This window comes from Nicotiana sylvestris, chromosome 8 (genome assembly GCF_000393655.2).
Source record: "Nicotiana sylvestris chromosome 8, ASM39365v2, whole genome shotgun sequence".
Lineage (NCBI taxonomy): Eukaryota > Viridiplantae > Streptophyta > Magnoliopsida > Solanales > Solanaceae > Nicotiana > Nicotiana sylvestris.
Genome location: NC_091064.1, coordinates 213,160,930 through 213,179,818, shown reverse-complemented (window position 1 = coordinate 213,179,818; position 18,889 = coordinate 213,160,930). Strand labels below are relative to the sequence as shown.

The 18,889-nt window shown below is 35.9% G+C and overlaps 5 protein-coding genes across 5 annotated transcripts; 2 read left to right on the top strand and 3 right to left on the bottom strand.

Moving 5' to 3' along the window:
- Window positions 1–3,249: 3,249 nt before the first annotated feature.
- Window positions 3,250–3,906, bottom strand: LOC138876319 (uncharacterized). The gene has a single exon (XM_070155233.1). The coding sequence runs from the start codon at window positions 3,904–3,906 to the stop codon at window positions 3,250–3,252; it is 657 nt and encodes a 218-aa protein (XP_070011334.1).
- A 3,994-nt stretch (window positions 3,907–7,900) lies between these two features.
- On the bottom strand, window positions 7,901–8,888 carry LOC104231142 (osmotin-like protein). The gene has a single exon (XM_009784093.2). The coding sequence runs from the start codon at window positions 8,840–8,842 to the stop codon at window positions 8,087–8,089; it is 756 nt and encodes a 251-aa protein (XP_009782395.1). The 5' UTR covers window positions 8,843–8,888; the 3' UTR covers window positions 7,901–8,086.
- Window positions 8,889–10,418: 1,530 nt separating this feature from the next.
- On the top strand, window positions 10,419–11,417 carry LOC104231143 (osmotin-like protein). The gene has a single exon (XM_009784095.2). It carries the CDS (start codon window positions 10,448–10,450, stop codon window positions 11,201–11,203), a length of 756 nt encoding a protein of 251 aa, XP_009782397.1. The 5' UTR covers window positions 10,419–10,447; the 3' UTR covers window positions 11,204–11,417.
- Window positions 11,418–13,465: 2,048 nt separating this feature from the next.
- On the bottom strand, window positions 13,466–14,475 carry LOC104231144 (osmotin). Its single transcript, XM_009784096.2, has one exon. It carries the CDS (start codon window positions 14,439–14,441, stop codon window positions 13,689–13,691), a length of 753 nt encoding a protein of 250 aa, XP_009782398.1. The 5' UTR covers window positions 14,442–14,475; the 3' UTR covers window positions 13,466–13,688.
- A 2,119-nt stretch (window positions 14,476–16,594) lies between these two features.
- LOC104231145 (proteinase inhibitor I-A) lies at window positions 16,595–17,649 on the top strand. Its single transcript, XM_009784097.2, has 3 exons — window positions 16,595–16,707; window positions 16,833–16,907; window positions 17,337–17,649. The coding sequence occupies exons 1-3, from the start codon at window positions 16,662–16,664 to the stop codon at window positions 17,537–17,539; spliced, it is 324 nt and encodes a 107-aa protein (XP_009782399.1). The 5' UTR covers window positions 16,595–16,661; the 3' UTR covers window positions 17,540–17,649.
- The last annotated feature ends 1,240 nt before the right edge of the window (window positions 17,650–18,889 follow it).

Below are 18,889 nucleotides of genomic sequence, written 5' to 3'. Positions count from 1 at the left end.
ATAGCTTCATGCCTTGTTGTAGCATCAACCATGAGTTCAATAATTGGTAGCGGGAAGTCATCTTTTGGACATGCCTTGTTTAGGTCTCGAAAGTCAACACAAACACGTATTTGACAATTCTTCTTCTTGACAGGTACAATATTTGATATCCATGATGGGTACTTCACCTCTCAAATAAATCCCGCCTCGATGAGCTTGTTGACTTCGACTTCAATTTGTGATACAAGCTTGGGTCGAAACATCGATGAGCTTGTTGACTTCGACTTCAATTTGTGATACAAGCTTGGGTCGAAACATGCGTTGTGACTGCTTCACAGGGCGTGCTCCACTTTTTATCCCTAAATGATGAATAACTACCTTAGGACTAAGTCCAGTCATTTCTTTATACGACCAAGAGAAGACATCTTTGTACTCGGTCAACAACTTGGAGTATTCCTCCTCCTCTTGAGGCGTAAGAAGCGCACTAATGAAGGTGAGGCGTGGATCTTTCAGAGTACCTAAATTGAGTTCCTTAAGCTCATCCACAATTGATTGTCTGTCATCTTCTAGTTGAGGGGGGAGCCTCATGTACTTCATCATCAACGTTAAGGCATGGGATATCTTCCACAACTATGTGATAGTATATTTCCACAAATTCCGACTTTTCTCTTTGACTTTCTCGGATGGTCAGCATGGCTTCTTTCTCTTTCTTTGCTTTTTTACGAGGCTAGCAAGTGTAAACAATAGTTCTCCTTTGCACCTTTAATGGACCATCTGTGGATATTAACAAAATAGACTTCCTCTTCATATGTGATGGGAAAACACTACAGATTTCTTTGTCAGCAGCAACTTCAAAATGATCCCGCTCCTCATGGACTTACTCCTTATGTTTTGACAGTATCTTCCTAGATGGCGACTTCCTTGTGGTCCCTAGGTGAGAAAAGACAGAGGTCATTTAGTGGGAACTTCTTTTAGATATTTGGAAGATACACGCTCACCTTTGTGACTTAGCCTTTCAAACACTGAGACCGGAGGGGTTGAGCCTTTAATGCGATCAAATACTGAAGCCCGTTGTTTTATTTTCTTGCCCTTAACTTCCTTCATATCCTCTACCGAGGTTTATTGTGACGAAGCTATCTCTTTGCTTATCTTTGATTAAATTCAAAGAGGCTCTGCCAAACTGAACCCCAATCCAAACTTTAGAGTGGCAACGTAGTGCCCTTGCTTTCTCAACTTCATTTGGGACTCATTGAGCCCATGTATCTTTTCACCAGTGACTTCGTCTTTGAGTTCTCCTAGTTTGACAGATTGGAGAAGTCATAACCAGACTTTTCAAGTAGTATGAAGGCCTTAGGATCATAGTACCCTTTTGTTTTATCTGTTTGGAGATTGCCTTTAGCAGACTCACAAGTCACAAATGAGATTTGTGCAACTGGGACAGTCATAAGCTCCTTCAAATATTGGATATCTTTGTGACTCATTTGCTTCTTTGGAGTACATTCCTGTAGCAAAGGTTGCCCTTTCTTTCAATGCTCACGTGGAACATAGCAAAAACCCAGATGCTCCTCAGTCTTTGTCTGTATGTCACCTTCAGATGATGATAGCTTAATGGAGACTTTATCCGTTCCCCTTTTAGGCAGCTTGGTGGTGTCCATTAAGCCTCATTTTCCTCTTCTGACTTGACATCAGCTTCGTCATCTAATGATGGTTTCTCCACTTTCGGTTCACAAGAATCTAGGTAGAATTTTGCGTCTGCAAAGTATGACTCCGTCTTAGTGAAAGGCTTGATGTCTGCATCAATTTTGACTATCTCACCATCTCTTCTGTACATCATCCATGTATGCAAAGTAGATGATACCACCCCATTCTTATGAATCCAAGGACGTCCAAGCAACAAGTTGTATGATGTTTTAGCATCTATGACGTGAATCATGGCATTTGAATTCATCTCACCAATGGATAATCCTACGCGGATCATACCTATAGCTCGTTGTCCTCCTTGGTTGAAACCTTAGATTGTTAGGTTACTTTTGGATAGATCATCAATAGAGATCCCAAGTTTTTTTAGCACCATCTTTGGCATGATATTGACAGTCGAACCATTATCAACAAGTATGCGATTAAGATATTGTTCCTGAATGGACCCTACAACAAACAAAGGTTTGTTATGTGGCTTAGACCCCAGCAGCAAGTCAACATCTGTGAATAAAATTATTGCACAACATGTGACAACTTTTCTTTTATCATGATGTTCTTGTGTTTTCATTGCAGCAGGCTCGTCGTTGCTTTTTGTTGTTTCGTCAGTACTAGAAACTACATGAGTTGCACCAATGTGACCTCCATGAAGGAATTTTCCAAGAAAGAATTCATGCAATGTGATGGGCTTTCAAAACTTCGGCGATAAGGTACTGTTAATCTTCTTGCTAATAGAAGATTTGATATTTCTTGGTGATTGTAGCCTATCTGCATTGCTCATCATCGCTCTTGAATTAGGAATTCGTAGCCTCAAAACTGCCTGATATTTTCGCTTCTTGCGAGTGACTAGAATCCAGCCTCACCGTCTTTGTCTTTGGAGTGATTGTCTAGCTCTAGTGAACCTTCAAGAGTTTTCCTTGGAAGATCAACTTCAACGGGCTCGAAACTTCCAAATTGTAAGAAGGCAGTGCTTGACACGTTATTTAACTTTGAACACTTCTTTTCCTTGAGCGCGATACTTGCATGATTTACTTCTGTTGTTTCATCCATGTCTATGATGATTTTTCCTTCACTTACATCATCCATGATTTCCTCCTTCACGACGAAGCATTTCTCTGTAGGGTGGCTAATGATGTGATGAAACTTGCAGTATTTCGGATCGCCAACTTTGCCAATTTCCTCTGGCCTTTTTGATTAAGGGAGATCGATGACTTTCTTATCCAGCAGTTCATCAAGGATTGTGGGTACGTCTGAATCTGTAAATGGATAAACCTTCGCCTCTAATTCCTTCAAGGTGGGATGACGCTTCTACTCTTTGAGATATTGACTCGGGGTCTTATCCTCCTTCACTTTTTGCTTAGTAGTGACCTTTACCGAAGTTTATTTCACCGCCATTGATTATTTGGTTTGGTTTTTTGATGCAACATTTTTCTTGAACTCCTTTTGATCAGCGAATGGAGATGCATTTCCATGACTTGCGATACTTAACTCCATGTCATGTGCTCGTGTTGCAAGTTCTTCAAAAGTTCGCGGTTTGATACCTTGTAGAATGCACAAAAGGCCCTAGTGCATTCCTTAAATGCACATCTCCATAGCAGATATTTCTAAAAGGCGGTCTGTGCCATCCAAACTTAACGCCCTCCAATGATTAATGTAATCCACCACGGTCTCGTTCTTCCTTTGCTTGGTGCCTGTCAACTCTATCATGCTTATAGTTCTTCGGGTACTGTAAAAACGATTGAGGAATTCCTTCTCAAGTTGCTCCCAGCTATCAATGGACTCGGGCTCCAAGTCAATATACCAGTCAAATGCATTCCCTTTCAGATAACGAACAAATTGTTTTACCAAAAGGTCACCATGCGTTCCAGCATGGCTAGAAGTCTCGATAAAGTGGGCAATATGTTTCCTTGGGTTCCCTTTGCCATCAAATTGATGCAGCTTTGGTGGTTGATAATTGGTTGGCATGGTTAAACAATCAACCCTCTTAGTATAAGGCTTAGAGTAGTACAACAAACTTTGCGATGGTACGCCATATTGAGTTCTAATGGTGTTTGTTATCATGTCTTGCAATTGCTGGACAGATAACGCTGCAACTGAAGTAGATTGATTTTCCTTTTGAATGTTTAACTTTGCAAATGATTTCTCAACAACTGTTTTCTGGGAGGTGAAGACAGGTGAACGAGGAGGGACATGGCTCGACTCTCCAGGTGTATAAACCTCCAATTTGTTCATGAGTTGAGTGATTTAAAGGTCTTTGTCTTCAACAGATTTCTTCAACACTTCTATAGTCTGTTCCATCATGGCAAACTTTTCGTCCATGTTAGTTGCGTCAGTTATCAAGGCATTAACTTTCGTTGAAATTGAAGAATCCACCAAATCCTCAAATCCGCCAAGGTTTGAGGTTGTTCGAGAAAGTTTGCCAAACAGTGAGAATGGGGTGTTGCCCCTAGAGATTGCTGTTGTGAACGTCATATGAGATCTCATCTTCTTTGCATCTCCAAGGAGGCGAAGTATTCAGATCCATCCAAGCCACTAGCCTTGAACTTGCTTCGAGTGATTAGGCCAATATGACTGTGCGGCAACAATAGCATCTTTGCTTGAAACATCACACTTGTGGAAGGCCATTGTAGTAGTAGATCTGAAGTTTGTAGTTCTCAACTTGCAAGAAGGAGGGATGAAGGGCAAAATTGGTCCCACTGGGCGTGCCAAAATTTGTTCGCAACAAATTTTCGTAATACGAAAAATAAACTGCAACAAAAATAATATGAAGAAAAAGTGATTTTATTGATAAATATTTGTGAGTATAATTCTATGTATCCCTTGATTCTCCTCTCTAAAATTCTCCGTGATTTGAGGGCTTGAGAAACATTTTTCTCGAATGTAGGATGATGCAGACCTCCTTGTGATGTATTTAATCACCAAGAACGTCGAGCAACACTCTGTTGTTACGGGTTGATCTCTGAGAAGAACTCCGTTGATCACTCCTTTGTTGAAGAACTAAACATTTGATGATTGATCTCTCTGTTTGTGGATGCCTTCACCAATTGCGGAGTGTTCTTCTCCAAATCTGAATGTCCTCTGAGAGTTATGTAACCCCTCTATTTATAATTGTAGAGGATGGACAATCCAGTTACATATGAACTTTCTTGCTTGATTTTGATTCGCCCATGTCATTTTAGCCACTTGTCGACCTGTGGTTGGTTCTTGATTTTTGACTTGGATTGCCACATCATTTAACACATGGTGTCATCTTGTTGGCTTTAGATTTGACTGGACATGCAATTTTTTGACACATGGTACGAGTCTGGGCCTTAAGATAAAGAGAACCTTAGGCTTGAAATTAATAAAATGGACTAATTTAACTTGTAAAGCCCAAATTAATTATCTAACCCAATTGAATTTAATCCAAATTTTGTATGGATTAGACCCAATAAATTTTATATGTCTACACCTATATAGCATGTTTGATCCTGTTCCCTATTAGTATGCTTCCAACATGTCTTGACTTCCCAGTAGTTGCAATGATCTGTTCTCATCCTGTCTAAATTCTGTTGCCAATTAATATGATTCTCTCTTGTAACACTAGGACCTATACTTATCATAATTTGAACCTTTTCCTTACTATGAGTCTGTGTACACCAATTCTGCAAACCTATTTTATTAATGTGTGACTACTTATGCACCATGTGTTAAACTTGTTCTTCTGAATCTTTACTAAGTCTGTTCTTAAAACCTAAGCTTGTTCGATTATCTACTCTATGTGCTCAACTTGACTGTTTTTGCATCACTCAGTGTTGTCTCTCAACCTTAGTTTACTCTCTTTCACTTGTTACCTGGGTTTTTTTGAGTTCTCTTTCTTACCTGGCTGAAATCCAAGGCTACCTAAGTTCTATCATTGACTTCCCTAGTGTGAGCACTGCTCGGGGTCCAATTGAGACCTTTGTGAACTCTGACACACTAGGGTTTAAGATTCCTTGGCACTTTGTCCTAACTGCTCCATTCTTCCCCTTTTCACCTACTGAATAAGCCAATGGGCTTGTGCAAATGGCTGTTTTCTGGATCTTTGATCAACTATGGCTACTAGGTTTTGACTATTTTGTGTTGGATTGACTGTGACCTCTGGGCTATGGTGAAACCTGTATGGATACGAAATTGAAGACCTGGTTGGGCTGGGTATACTTTGGGCATGTCTTAGTCCCATTATAGTTATTTTGTAACTTTATAGTTTATTTCATTCATTGGGCATGTGATAATGTTGTAATAATAATAGGGGTGTTAGTAGAATTAGGAAAATGGTTCTATTCTAATGTTTGCATGAAACGGGTAAAAATTCTGCCTATAGGTATTTAATTCGTTCAACATGTTTTGCTCCTATGTGTTTGTTAGATAACCTGCCTATAGGACCTGAGTGTTTGATTCGTTCAACATATTCTGCTTCTATATGTTTGTTAGATATCATGCCTATAGGAAATAAAATGTCAATGACCATTCTTTCAATTTGCATAACTGCAGCATATTCTACTAGAAATCATGCCTACAGGTCATTAAATGATCAATTTGTTGTTGTTATTATACTGCTCACCTAGAAGACATGCCTATAGGAGTTAAGTATAAAAAAAATGAGTTTCAATCGTTGATCATTAGAAATCCTGCCTGTAGGACATTACCACTCGCTTTAAGGTGTCAATATTGAACTTTCAAACATTGTTTCGTTGTTTAGCTATGAAAACATGCCCATAGGATCAAACTGAGTAATTCTGAGTATTTCCAATGATTATCTCTGCCAGCTACTGCGTAAATCACCCATAGATCATGCCTATAGGTTTAATCACGTATAATTTGTAATGTCAATAATCAGCATGCAATACCATATTTCCCTAAACTATATAGTTATTTGGAAATCACGTCTATAAGATTGCACCTTGCATCTAAAATTGCCTATACGAGGTCACATAGAAACTATATCTATAGGGCTTAATGGTTTTTATTTGGCTCAATTATGAAACTGTCTAACGCTTAATGTGAGAATTTATTCGCGTGCATTTGTTGTCTAAGTGTGGAGGCTAACTTGAGCCTTTAATTGTCTTTACATGAAGTTCAACTTGTTTTGTATGTCGCCTAGTTTTATCATTTTGAGCAGTCTAAGTTAAGTCTAGAACTATCCAAAATAAAGGTCCAAACGCCTCCTGGGCCATAGGCATGGGGTGGGTAGTGCATGCATAAGGCACGGTTTAGAATCAACTAGTACGTTCCTAGATAGTAATTGGGTAGCAGGAGATGATAGTCTATGCCCGTTGAATAATACGAGTAACATCCCATCTCGAGGGAGTTACGAAGTATTATTTATGTTGCACGGGGTGATCCTGTAGGCTAAAAAACTTAGGACCCCCCATCTTGTCTTTAAATCAATTATTTGTGTTTATTCAAAGTCTTTAAATAATGAATTTTCCCAAACTTCTTTTTTCTCTCTGTCTTTGTTTATCTTACTAATTCATATAATTCGAGTTCGGCCGGGACCCACAGTTGTGGACCTCGAAGAGTGCCTAACACCTTCTCTTCGAGGTAATTTGAGCCCTTACCCGATCTTTGGTGACACAAACTGGTTAAACTAGAGTTATTTGCAAATAGGTGTCTTAACGCACCTCAAACCTGTTAGGTGGCGACTGTCTCTTTTAACAACTTCCTTAAAGTCACGTGTCGAAACCCGATTTCGCGAGAAAAAGGGCCGCGACAGGGCCATTACTGTCAATCACCCTCTTGCTTAGCAGCTTGTAGATTGCTACGAACGAGTTGGGCCTATCTACAGGTTTAGTAACATCAAACATGGACCCATCCTTATACTTACATACTACCAATGCCCTCAAGTTTATAGAAATGACACCAGATAGCCATCTAAAGGGCTATTATTTAAGAATTAGTCAGTGCACCTTGAATTTTAATTTCCCGGTTTAATTTTTCAGGACAAAATAAGCACCGGCTTTTTCTAAATAGTATCCCTTAGAATGACTATATGTGCAGTTGCCCCCTCAAGTTTCCAATATATGAGTTCTGCCTTCCTTCAGTTGTGTGGACTAGTTATAAGCTGACTGTTCAATTCGCTAGCATTCAATGACAACTACAGTTGAATCGAACGATTATTTTCGGGGACTAGAGAAATAGATTTAAAGGGAGAAAAGTGTTCACTGCTATTTAAGTTCGTTATAATTTATATTTTCATAGTGCATCGTTCGAAAAAGAAAGAATTTTTTTTCCCCACAGTATTTGTGATCAATGGATCGTTATTCAGATCATAACCACTTCAAGAAAACAAATTACAAGAAATATGTGTAAGACAAATTAAAGACAATGACCAAAATGCAAGCAAATTAAATTTATAAACAAGATAAAGATGGCTAACTCCACTCAATCTGATCTACTTAGCCACTTCATGAGTACTTGTAGGCATCTCCAATGGGAAATTTGTTGTTTCATTGTGAGCACTTCCATAAGGACAGAACATAACCTTATAATCTGTAGTCCAACTTGTGCATGTAAATGTACTTGTTGGATCATCTTGTGGATAACTATAGGCATCAGGACATCTTTGTTTGAACCATCTTGATAACTCTGTAGGACCACAAGGTCCTTGTGTGCAACAATATTGTTGTCCTCCAAATGTTGTACATGGGTTGTTACATCCTCCAGGTACCCTAAGTGCACCAGGGCATTCACCATTTATATTAGCTGTGCATTGAATTCCGTGACATTTTCCAGGGCCAGGCTTAGTCGGGCCAAAAGACATAGGAATGTTGAATCCATCGATTACAGAAATGTCCCAGAAATCTAAGTTACTGAATTGGTTCAATGCGTATTCGGCTAAAGTGTTTGGTGGTTTACCCCACCCTTTGCATTCTAGGACTCCACCACAATCACCGGTTTGACACCAACCTCTACCCGCACCATCAAAGTTGCAATTAGTACGACCCCATATACGTGCCATTTTAGTACCCGGTGGGGCCCAGAACCACCAGCTTTGACCTCGCTCGAGGCGTCGGCCGCCGCCTACAGGGGTTGCCGCCGCCCAGACGGTGTATGGGCAGTTGTTATGGACCTCAAATACGCCGGAAGCATGAGTATAAGTCACAAAGGCAAGAAGGAAGAATACTACACAAGTTATCAAGTGACTCATTTTAGTGGACACTTTAGTAAGAAGATTGGTTGTTGGATGTATTGACATTTGAGTTAAGGGGGTTTATATAGTGGTATGGCGGCTTTTTGCACTATAGACAATAATAGTACTAATATATATTGGCACTTGATATATTATTATTATATTAATAAAGGAATAATCATGAAAGATGCTTTGGTAAAGATAGAGCTAGGCGGCTAAATGTAAAGGCCTGACAAGTGACACTTATTATATACATACATATATAGAAGCTAAATAATTTATTTGGTGATAATGATCACGAGCAAACTTTGTCACGCTAATATGTCCACTTAAAATAATACGCCACCGATAATATCCACTATAAAACAACATGGACTTAGCTAGAAACTCAGATATGTGTCGAGTTTAGTAGCTTTTATTCAAATATTATATTTATGTGAGAAATTTATTAAGCATGTATAAATATTAAATCTAGAACGCAATAAACACTTGAAGCCGTTATAAGATTCAGAACTTATATAATTGAAATACTTGCTCCATCTCCGTAAAACAAGATATAGAGCCTTCAAATACATTTTGTTCAGTCGGTCATATTCCACTATTTTTCACTACGTTTACTCTCACGTATTTTACAAGCTATTGAATGGTGAAAATATACTAAGTGAAATAGTTATCCAGTACATCCTTCGAGCTGAAATCATAATTATTTACCTGCAATTATTACTATAGGTATCCCTAGCTACTTAATTTTATTTAAAATTAATTATAATTAGCACTAGTTTATGGAATTTGGAGATGGCTGTGCGCACAAGTTAGCTTTGTGGAATTTGGAGATGAGCTTTGCAGCCGGTTCCAATCTTTCGACTACATTTGCTATTGGAGTTACTGAGTAAAATACTTATTTCCAGTCGGGTGTGTTTACCCTAAATTTATGAATGCATGCTATTAGTCTTCACACACACACACACACACACACACACACATACACATATATATATATATATATATATATATATAGCTTAATAACCCTGGTTAAATGATACTTATATTATCAATTTAATGAATAAATATTTGCCTAATTATTACCTCCTCTGCATCACCAAGTCTTCATAAATGAAAGATTTATAATCAAGAAATTAGATCAAGAATTCTTACATATATCAAGTGGATAACTAATAGAAAACGTATATGCATCTACAGTCAAAAAAGTTAAGCAAATGGGGTTGGCGTAGAGGTGGATCTTCAACGTTGTGCAATTCGGAATTCCCCAAATTATTGACCATTTATAGATCAAGTTCATATATAAGTTAGTCTAATTTTGACTTAACAATTGTTACAATTCTATTTTTCATTTTCAAGAAAAATATAGTTGTGCATCCGATATTGGAGACCAATATGTAATACAGATTAGCTTCTATGTTCACAATATATAAATATAATTGTCAGACTCTTACGAATAGCCGCCAGCACCGCATCTTTCAAAATTATTCCTTTATAAATATAATAATATATCAAGTGCCAATTTATATATGATTAATGTCTATAGTGCAAAAAGCCGCCATACCCCTATATAAACCCTTAACTCAAATGGCAATATATTCAACAACCAATCTTCTCACTAAAATGAGTAACTTAACAACTTGTTTAGTGTTCTTCCTCCTTGCCTTTGTGACTTACACTTACGCTTCCGGCGTGTTTGAGGTCCACAACAACTGCCCATACACCGTATGGGCGGCGGCAACCCCTGTAGGGGGTGGCAAACGTCTCGAACGAGGTCAAAGCTGGTGGTTCTGGGCCCCACCGGGTACTAAAATGGCACGTATATGGGGTCGTACCAATTGCAACTTTGATGGTGCTGGTAGAGGTTGGTGTCAAACCGGTGATTGTGGTGGAGTCTTAGAATGTAAAGGGTGGGGTAAACCACCAAACACTTTAGCTGAATACGCGTTGAACCAATTCAGCAACTTAGATTTCTGGGACATTTCTGTAATTGATGGATTCAACATTCCTATGTCTTTTGGCCCGACTAAGCCTGGCCCTGGAAAATGTCACGGAATTCAATGCACAGCTAACATAAATGGTGAATGCCCTGGTGCACTTAGGGTACCCGGAGGATGTAACAACCCATGTACAACATTTGGAGGACAACAATATTGTTGTACACAAGGACCATGTGGTCCTACTGAGTTATCAAGATGGTTCAAACAAAGATGTCCTGATGCCTATAGTTATCCTCAAGATGATCCAACAAGTACATTTACTTGCACAAGTTGGACTACAGATTATAAGGTTATGTTCTGTCCTTATGGAAGTGCACACAATGAAACAACAAATTTCCCATTGGAGATGCCTACAAGTACTCATGAAGTGGCTAAGTAGATCAGATTGAGTGGAGCTAGCCATCCTTTTCTTGTTGAATTTGCTTGCATTTTGGTCATTGTGTTTAATTTGTCTTTACACACATTTCCTAAACTTTGTTTTCTTGAAGTGGCTATGATGTGAATAACGATCGATCGATCACATATATTGTACTTTGTCTTTACTCATGATGTTTTCATTCTTCAATCAAGAGTGCATTTGGATTATTGTGTCATTTTTGTTTTTTCTTTTGAATTGTTACGATTAAAGTCTTAAACCTTAGACCAAATAGAGAAATGAAAAAAATAGTCTTGATAACATTCCACAGTGCCAGATCCCACAATTTAAAATGGTAGGGACAATGCAGGATAAACTATTAGTAGCTCGTTAAGTTCATAATAAGTCAAAAGATGGAAATCATTCTTTATAGGCGGCTTTTAAAACATTTTCACGTAATCATTGCAGGGCCGGATTTTTACGAATTCAGTATTTTTGACACGAAACGTAATATATATATATATTGTAAAGATGTCATGTGTTCAGTGTTACGCAAGCCTTTAAAGGTTGAGACTCTCAAGTTAAAATCTCGGATCCTTCTCAACTTTATTGAATAATGATGTATAAAAAGTACATCCCGTTGCACTTAGCTTCCGCTATGTGCAGAGTTCGAGGAAGGGGCGGACCACAAGCGTCTATTGAATAATGATGCATACTACATGACTTATATGCGACTACTCCTGAAAATAATAAGCAAAATATCCTTGACATATGGGAAAAGATTATTAGTAGTATAACATTTATCTATTGATTCTCATTCTTGAATATTAATTTATTTATATTTTGGAAATGACAATTCAATAAACAAGAGATATTCAAACTGTAGTTTCACCATTCCAAGTTGTTGTCTTCTTCAAATGCTGTTGAGTTGGACCTATTGATCTCTTATACTCTAATTACAATTATTACTTCGTAAATATTTCCAAATTATCTTTAGAAAAAGAAATTGTGCTTTGAGCGCCCCAATAGTCTAGTGGCTTTCGATGTTTAATTATTGATAGTAGAAATATTATCACTTCTAGCTCGCGGGAGAAACTATTTACATTTGATAGCCCAAAAAATGTATATTTTTTTGTATATAACATAAATAATATATATATATACAAAAAATATATAAATTTTATATATTTTTCGACTATTATTTTTATAGCGACTATAGAATGTCATTTTTCCTTATAGTATCTCTTCGTTAGAAAGCCCCTTTTTCTCCAAAGTCCCACCATGGCACCATTATAAAAAATAAGTCAAGTTGATAATTAATAGAAAAAAAATATGTCAAGTGCATAATTAATAGAAAACATATGTTTATCTAGTGTCAAAAAGTTAAGAAAATGGGGTGCGTCGGGATATAGGTAAGTGGGGTCTTTTACGTTGCTTTTGTTAATTAATTATTGATTTGCGATATTGTCAAAAGATTAATATTTTCCGACGTAATTTTGTTGGTTTATCCTAATACAAGGTTAAGTCATTTCATTCCATCAATTTCTGTTAGGCTTAAATCAATCATCAGTCCATAAGCAAATAGATTTTATTTTTATTTTTTGACATTTGCATTTTAGATTAATTTCTGTCCTAATATATGTAGGAGCGGTAACATATTTATTAAGTCTTTCTCGTATAATGAAAATTGTTTGGATGTTTCAACATACATCTTTTCCTATAGTTGCATGCAGGCTCATGTCTCAATCTTCTATATGCAAAATATGAAGCTTAGTTTTTCTTTTAGAGATTTCCTTTTTCTAATACCAGATGATTAGCAACTTAGTTTGAGTGATCACTGAATTTGAAAAAAGAATGAAAATTTTATGAAACTTGTGATTAAATATGTTAGTAATATTAAAACATGGTCTTAAAGTAAATAGTGAAATTAAAAATTAAATTATTTTCGAATAAAAAGAATAGGAGGCATTAATAATCTCTTTCCCATTACGTCAAAGAATTAGCTTATTTTCAGGAGGAATTGCATAGAAGTCAAGTAGCATGTGCAGAATAATTCAATTACGTACGTACTTGAAAATGTTTCTAAAAGCCGCCTGTAAATTATTATTTTCATCTATTGACTTAAGACTGAAGTTAATGAGCTCCAAATAGTTTATCTTATCCTACCATTTTATACTTTCAACGTCTGGGTCCTATGCTAGAATATTATCAATACCTTTTTTTTTGTTTGTTTTGTTTATTGGTTTAAGCTTAAGACTTTACTAAAACTTCAAAAGAAAAACAATATAAAAACGATAATCCAAATGCATTATTGATCTATATAACATCAAGACAAAAATACATATGTGACTCTTATTCAGGTCTTAGGTTTATTACAGCAAAGATCATGACTTGATCACTTCAAACAAAGTATGTAAACTATAAAAACGAGTCAAAGTAGATTGTCTTACACTAACGCTTCGACAGAATAATTTGACCAAAAGGTGATCTTATTACAGAAATAGCCAATCTACTTAGCCACTTCATCACTTCCAGGCATTTCCAAGGGAAAATTTGGGTGAGCTTGACCATTAGGACAAAAGATAACCCTATAATTTGTACTACCACCAGGGCAAGTAAAAGTGCTAGTAGGATCATCTTGTGGGTAGCTATAGGCATCAGGGCATCTTTGTTTGAAAAATTTTGAGAAAAATGTAGGACCACAAGGTCCTTGTGTGCAACAATATTGTTGTCCTCCGAATGTAGTACAAGGGTTATTACATCCTCCGGGAACCCTAAGTTCGCGGGGACATTCACCGTTTATATTAGCCGTACAATGAATTGCATGGCATTTCCCTCCACTAGGGTTAGTCGGGGCGAAAGTCATCGGAATGTTGAATCCATCAACTAAAGAAATGTCCCAGAAATCTAAACCACTGAATTGGTCCAAAGCGTATTCAGCCAAGGTGTTTGGTGGTTTACCCCACCCGGTGCACTGTAGGACTCCACCACAGTCACCGGTTTGGCACGTACCCCTACCAGCAGCATTGAAGTTACAATTAGTACGACCCCATACACGTGCCATTTTTGTACCTCGTGGCGCATTGATCACCCAAGTTTGGCCTCGATCGAGACGCCGGCCACCGCCTATGGGGGTCGACGCCGCCCAAACGGTGTACGGACAGTTGTTTCGGACCTCGATAGTGGCAGCATAAGTATAAGTCACTAAGGCAAGGAGGAAGAAAACAAAAGAAGATCTCAAGTTGCCCATGTTGTTGGACATTTTTTTTAACAAGTTGGGTTGTTGGATATAGTGACAAATTGTTTAGTGGTTTATATAGGGGAATGGCGGCTTTTCGTACTATGGATATTAATCATAAATATTTATTAACATTTGACTAATAAACGGATATATCTCAAGGATGCTTTGGCAAAGATGGAGGCGGCGCTTAAACATAAGAGCCGCCTAATAATTAATTATTTTATGAATATAGAAGTCAATTTATTTGGTAATAACGCTGACCTATAATCTCTGTAACGTGACACTTGTAACAATATCTCTTTTAGTCAATTTCTTGCTTTCTTTTATCTATACCATTTTTTAATTCGCAAGAAATTGACAGATAGCCACTTTTTGGCAGATAGCCATCATTTTAAAGCTATTCAATATTTAGTTTTTAATGTGAAAATAAAACTCAAACAATAATATTCGTCACAAAAATATAAAAAAATTATAAGAAATTCATTAGAGTTTGTTTATCAGTTTGAACTCCACATTTTGTACTTCCGAAATTTTTTATGGAGTTTGCACCGATCATAAATTTTTCCTGTAGTTTTAATACTGAAATCCTGGATTTCACTTTAATTTTTATATATAGATGATGTTATATTGTCCCCCACATAGTTTTTTCTTCCTTCATTTTCTTTTTGAGAACTATTACATCGATTTATATAGCAGCTCATTAATTAGATATCGTTATTCTGGATGTAGAATAAGCGCAGAGAAGAACACAGAAAAATTATACCAGTCAGGTAGATTTAATGAACAATTTAAGAAGTACATCGATTGCAGATAAAATAAAGTTACGCCGATTCTGTGAAATTTGTTTAACAATAAAACTAGCACAAAATCATGCTAATCGGATAAAATTTGTGAACACTTAACAATAAAAGTAGAATAAATATAACATAAATTCTAGCGATCCAATAGAAAAATCTCTGAAGAACTATATAGGTCCAGAGCTCATTCTTTAAGTACATTAAAAAATGAAGACAATATTTAAAGACCAACCCCTTATAGGTTGTTGCTTTTTTACTAAATCTACATAAAATTTACGGAAAAAGGTCCAAATATGGCTTTGTAATATACGAAATTGAGCACATTTACCCTTCGTTAATACTTTAGCTCATATATACTCTTACCGTCACATAATTGATCCATATATGCCCTTACCATACACATAGTTGGTCCATATATGTCCTTACCGTCACATAGTTGCCCTTTTTAAAAATGAATCCACCCAAACTAATTAGCTCTTTCTTTAATTGTATTAAAGTGTATTACAAACACTATCTACTTTTTATTAGTACTTTTTTTCTTTTCCTTTCTCTTTTCTTTCTTCTTTTTTCTTTTCTTATCTTTTTTTCCCTTTTTCATTCTCCCATATCCGGTTTCCTCCATTTCCGGTGCCTTCTCCATTTTCGTCACCAATTTCACGTGATTTTATTCCTAAAAATCAAACTTACACCACCAAAACCTTCCAACCGAGAAGGCTCTAGTTCTTTTGAAAAGAAGGAGATAAAAATTGTCGGAGAAATTTTTTTGGTAGTGTTAATTTGGTGAAGGTAGGATATGGTTATTCAGATTTTGAAGGTGTTGTTCACTGTGGAGCTTCAGATCTGAAAGGAACAAGATCTTCAAAATTTGAATAATCATATCCTACATTCACCTAATTAACACCATCGAAAAAATTTCTCCGATAATTTTCATCTCCTTCAAGTCAGAAGAACCTGTGGGGCTTGTAATAGTAAAATTAACAGGAATTCATGAGTTTTGTCAAGTTAAATTGGTAAAGAAAAAAAAGTACTAATAAAAAGGAAATAATGTTTGTCATACATTTTAGTATAATTAACGGAAGAGCTAAATAATTTGGATGAATTCTATTTCAAAAAGGGATATATAGACCAACTATGTGACGGTAAGGACATATTTGGACCGTTACCGGAAAATTTATAAAACAATCAGTTACGAAACTAAGTCTAGTGTAATACTACCAGAACATCAACTGATACAAAAGTCGACAAAAAGAAATTCTTTATCATCTACAACACATCAAGCTTATCTTCAACATATTAAATTAAGTCTATTATGGCTGCTTAGAGCAACACGTAGCTCATGAAGATTTGAGGCCAAAAAATCTCCTATAAATATATCACTGTAAAACTAAACAAATCTAACACATCAGAACATATATAGTTTCCTTTCTTTTATTCTTCAAAGACTATGGTGAAGTTTGCTCACGTCGTTGCTTTCTTGCTTCTTGCATCACGTTAGCCATTTCTCACTCTCATGCTCACATTTATTTCTACGTTATATTTCTTTCACATTTATTTCTATTTATTCAAAAAAACAAAAACAAAAAAAAAAAACTTATGTGAATTGTTTTATGAACAGTTATTCAACCCCTCACTGCTCGAGATTTGGAAATCAATGTCTTGCAACTTGATGTGTCTCAGTCTGGTTGCCCAGGTTCGGTTTTTATTCTTAATTTCAACTTTTCTGCGTATTCCAATATTAATTAGTTTATTTTTCTATTTCTGTTTTTGTTGATGTCACTGATCTATTGTAAATTATTTATTTTCTTCTTTTTGAGCCGACGTTTTTTCAGAAATAGCCCCCTTACCCGAAGGGTAAGGTCTGGGTACACTTTGCCCTCCCTAAACCCCACTTGTAAGATTTTTACTGGGTTGTTGTTGCGGTATATTTCAACAATATATCCAAATTTATGTATTATCATTATTACTAGTGAAATTTAGTTCATTTATTGTAATATAAATTTAATTGTGATGCATAGTACTGTTAAATTTATATATAATAGTGCATATATATTAATGTTTGATATTCTTTAATTTCATAATAATATCTCTCTCACACACATTATACGTGTATAAATTATAGGAGTGACAAAGGAAAGATGGCCAGAACTTCTTGGGACACCAGCTAAGTTTGCTATGCAAATAATTCAGAAGGAAAATCCAAAACTAACTAATGTTCAAACTATACTGAATGGTGGTCCTGTTACAGAAGATTTAAGATGTAATCGTGTTCGTCTTTTTGTTAATGTATTGGACTTTATTGTACAAACTCCCCAGATTGGTTAAGGGATGATATATTTATGTAGCCTCCAGAAAATAAATTGGAGCTGTATGGTTAATCTCTCCATGTATTCCACTTATATTTGGCTATAAATAAATGTGGCGTTTAAATATAATATGATTTATGATTTATTTATTCTAAATTCGTGCTTGAATGTTGAATTTTGAATTTTTCTCAACAACAACAACAATATACTTGGTATGTTCCTATATTGTTGGGTCTAGGGAGAATAATGTGTACGCAGACCTTACCCTACCTTGTGGAGGTAGATAGGTTGTTTTCCGATAAACACTCGGCTCAAGAAAAAAGATAGTGAAGAAGCCATGTTGAACATAATGAAGGCAAGAACAATAACAACATCAAAATAGCACCCAATAAGAAAATCGAAACAATAACAAATAACTAGTAGTAATAGGAGAACTATCAGCTATGTCCATTTATAAGTAGCTCATTACAAAAATTGGCCAATTCATAAAATATTACTTATATTAGCCAAATATTATTAATATTAACCAATTAGCTATTTGTAGCAAAAAAAAGTCAAATTTTTGCTTTCTTTTGGGTGAATGTTATTAGAATAGATTGGGTATATCTTAAGGAGCTTGAATTTCAGTTTTGGATGATTTGGTGGAGTTTTGAGTTTGAATTGAAAATTCGAAGTAAAAACTGAATATGAAAAAAATTATATGTGTATCACACTATGTATCATTTGTGTATCACATATGTATCATGCATATTTATATCAATTGTCTATCACATGTATACCTGTTTATGAGATACTTGCGTGATACATGTGTCACAGAAGAATTTTTTGAACTCGATTTAATTACGAATTTTGATACAAAACTAGTCCAAATCACCTCCATTCTTCCTCAAATTTTGTGTATTGACTTATCTATATGTTTTCAATGAATTTCAACTATACCCATTGAAAAAGTTCTTTTTTTGCTTAGATTTTTGGAATATTATATTTTTTTTATATTTGATCATCTTATTTGCTACCTCATCCAAGAAATTTCCTTTTCGTCTTGCATCTAATGTTGCTAATCACACTTAAAAATATAGAAGGTGATTTTTCCATATGATTCTTTGAGAGAAAGAACCTTATTTATTTGATTTTTTAATTTTTAAATGTGTTTGGCTAGTTTTGGTAAGTCTATGACTAATGGCTAGAGGTTGGTAAGTTGAGACTTATTTGGGACATTTGTATAAGTTTTCCCCAAAAGTATAGGTAACAGTACAACTGCACCAAACCGAAAAAACAGACCAATTGATTAAAAAATCCGATTAGGTTTGGTTTGATTTGGTTGGTATTAAGTATTAAAAACTCTAGACCAAACTGACACATAAATATA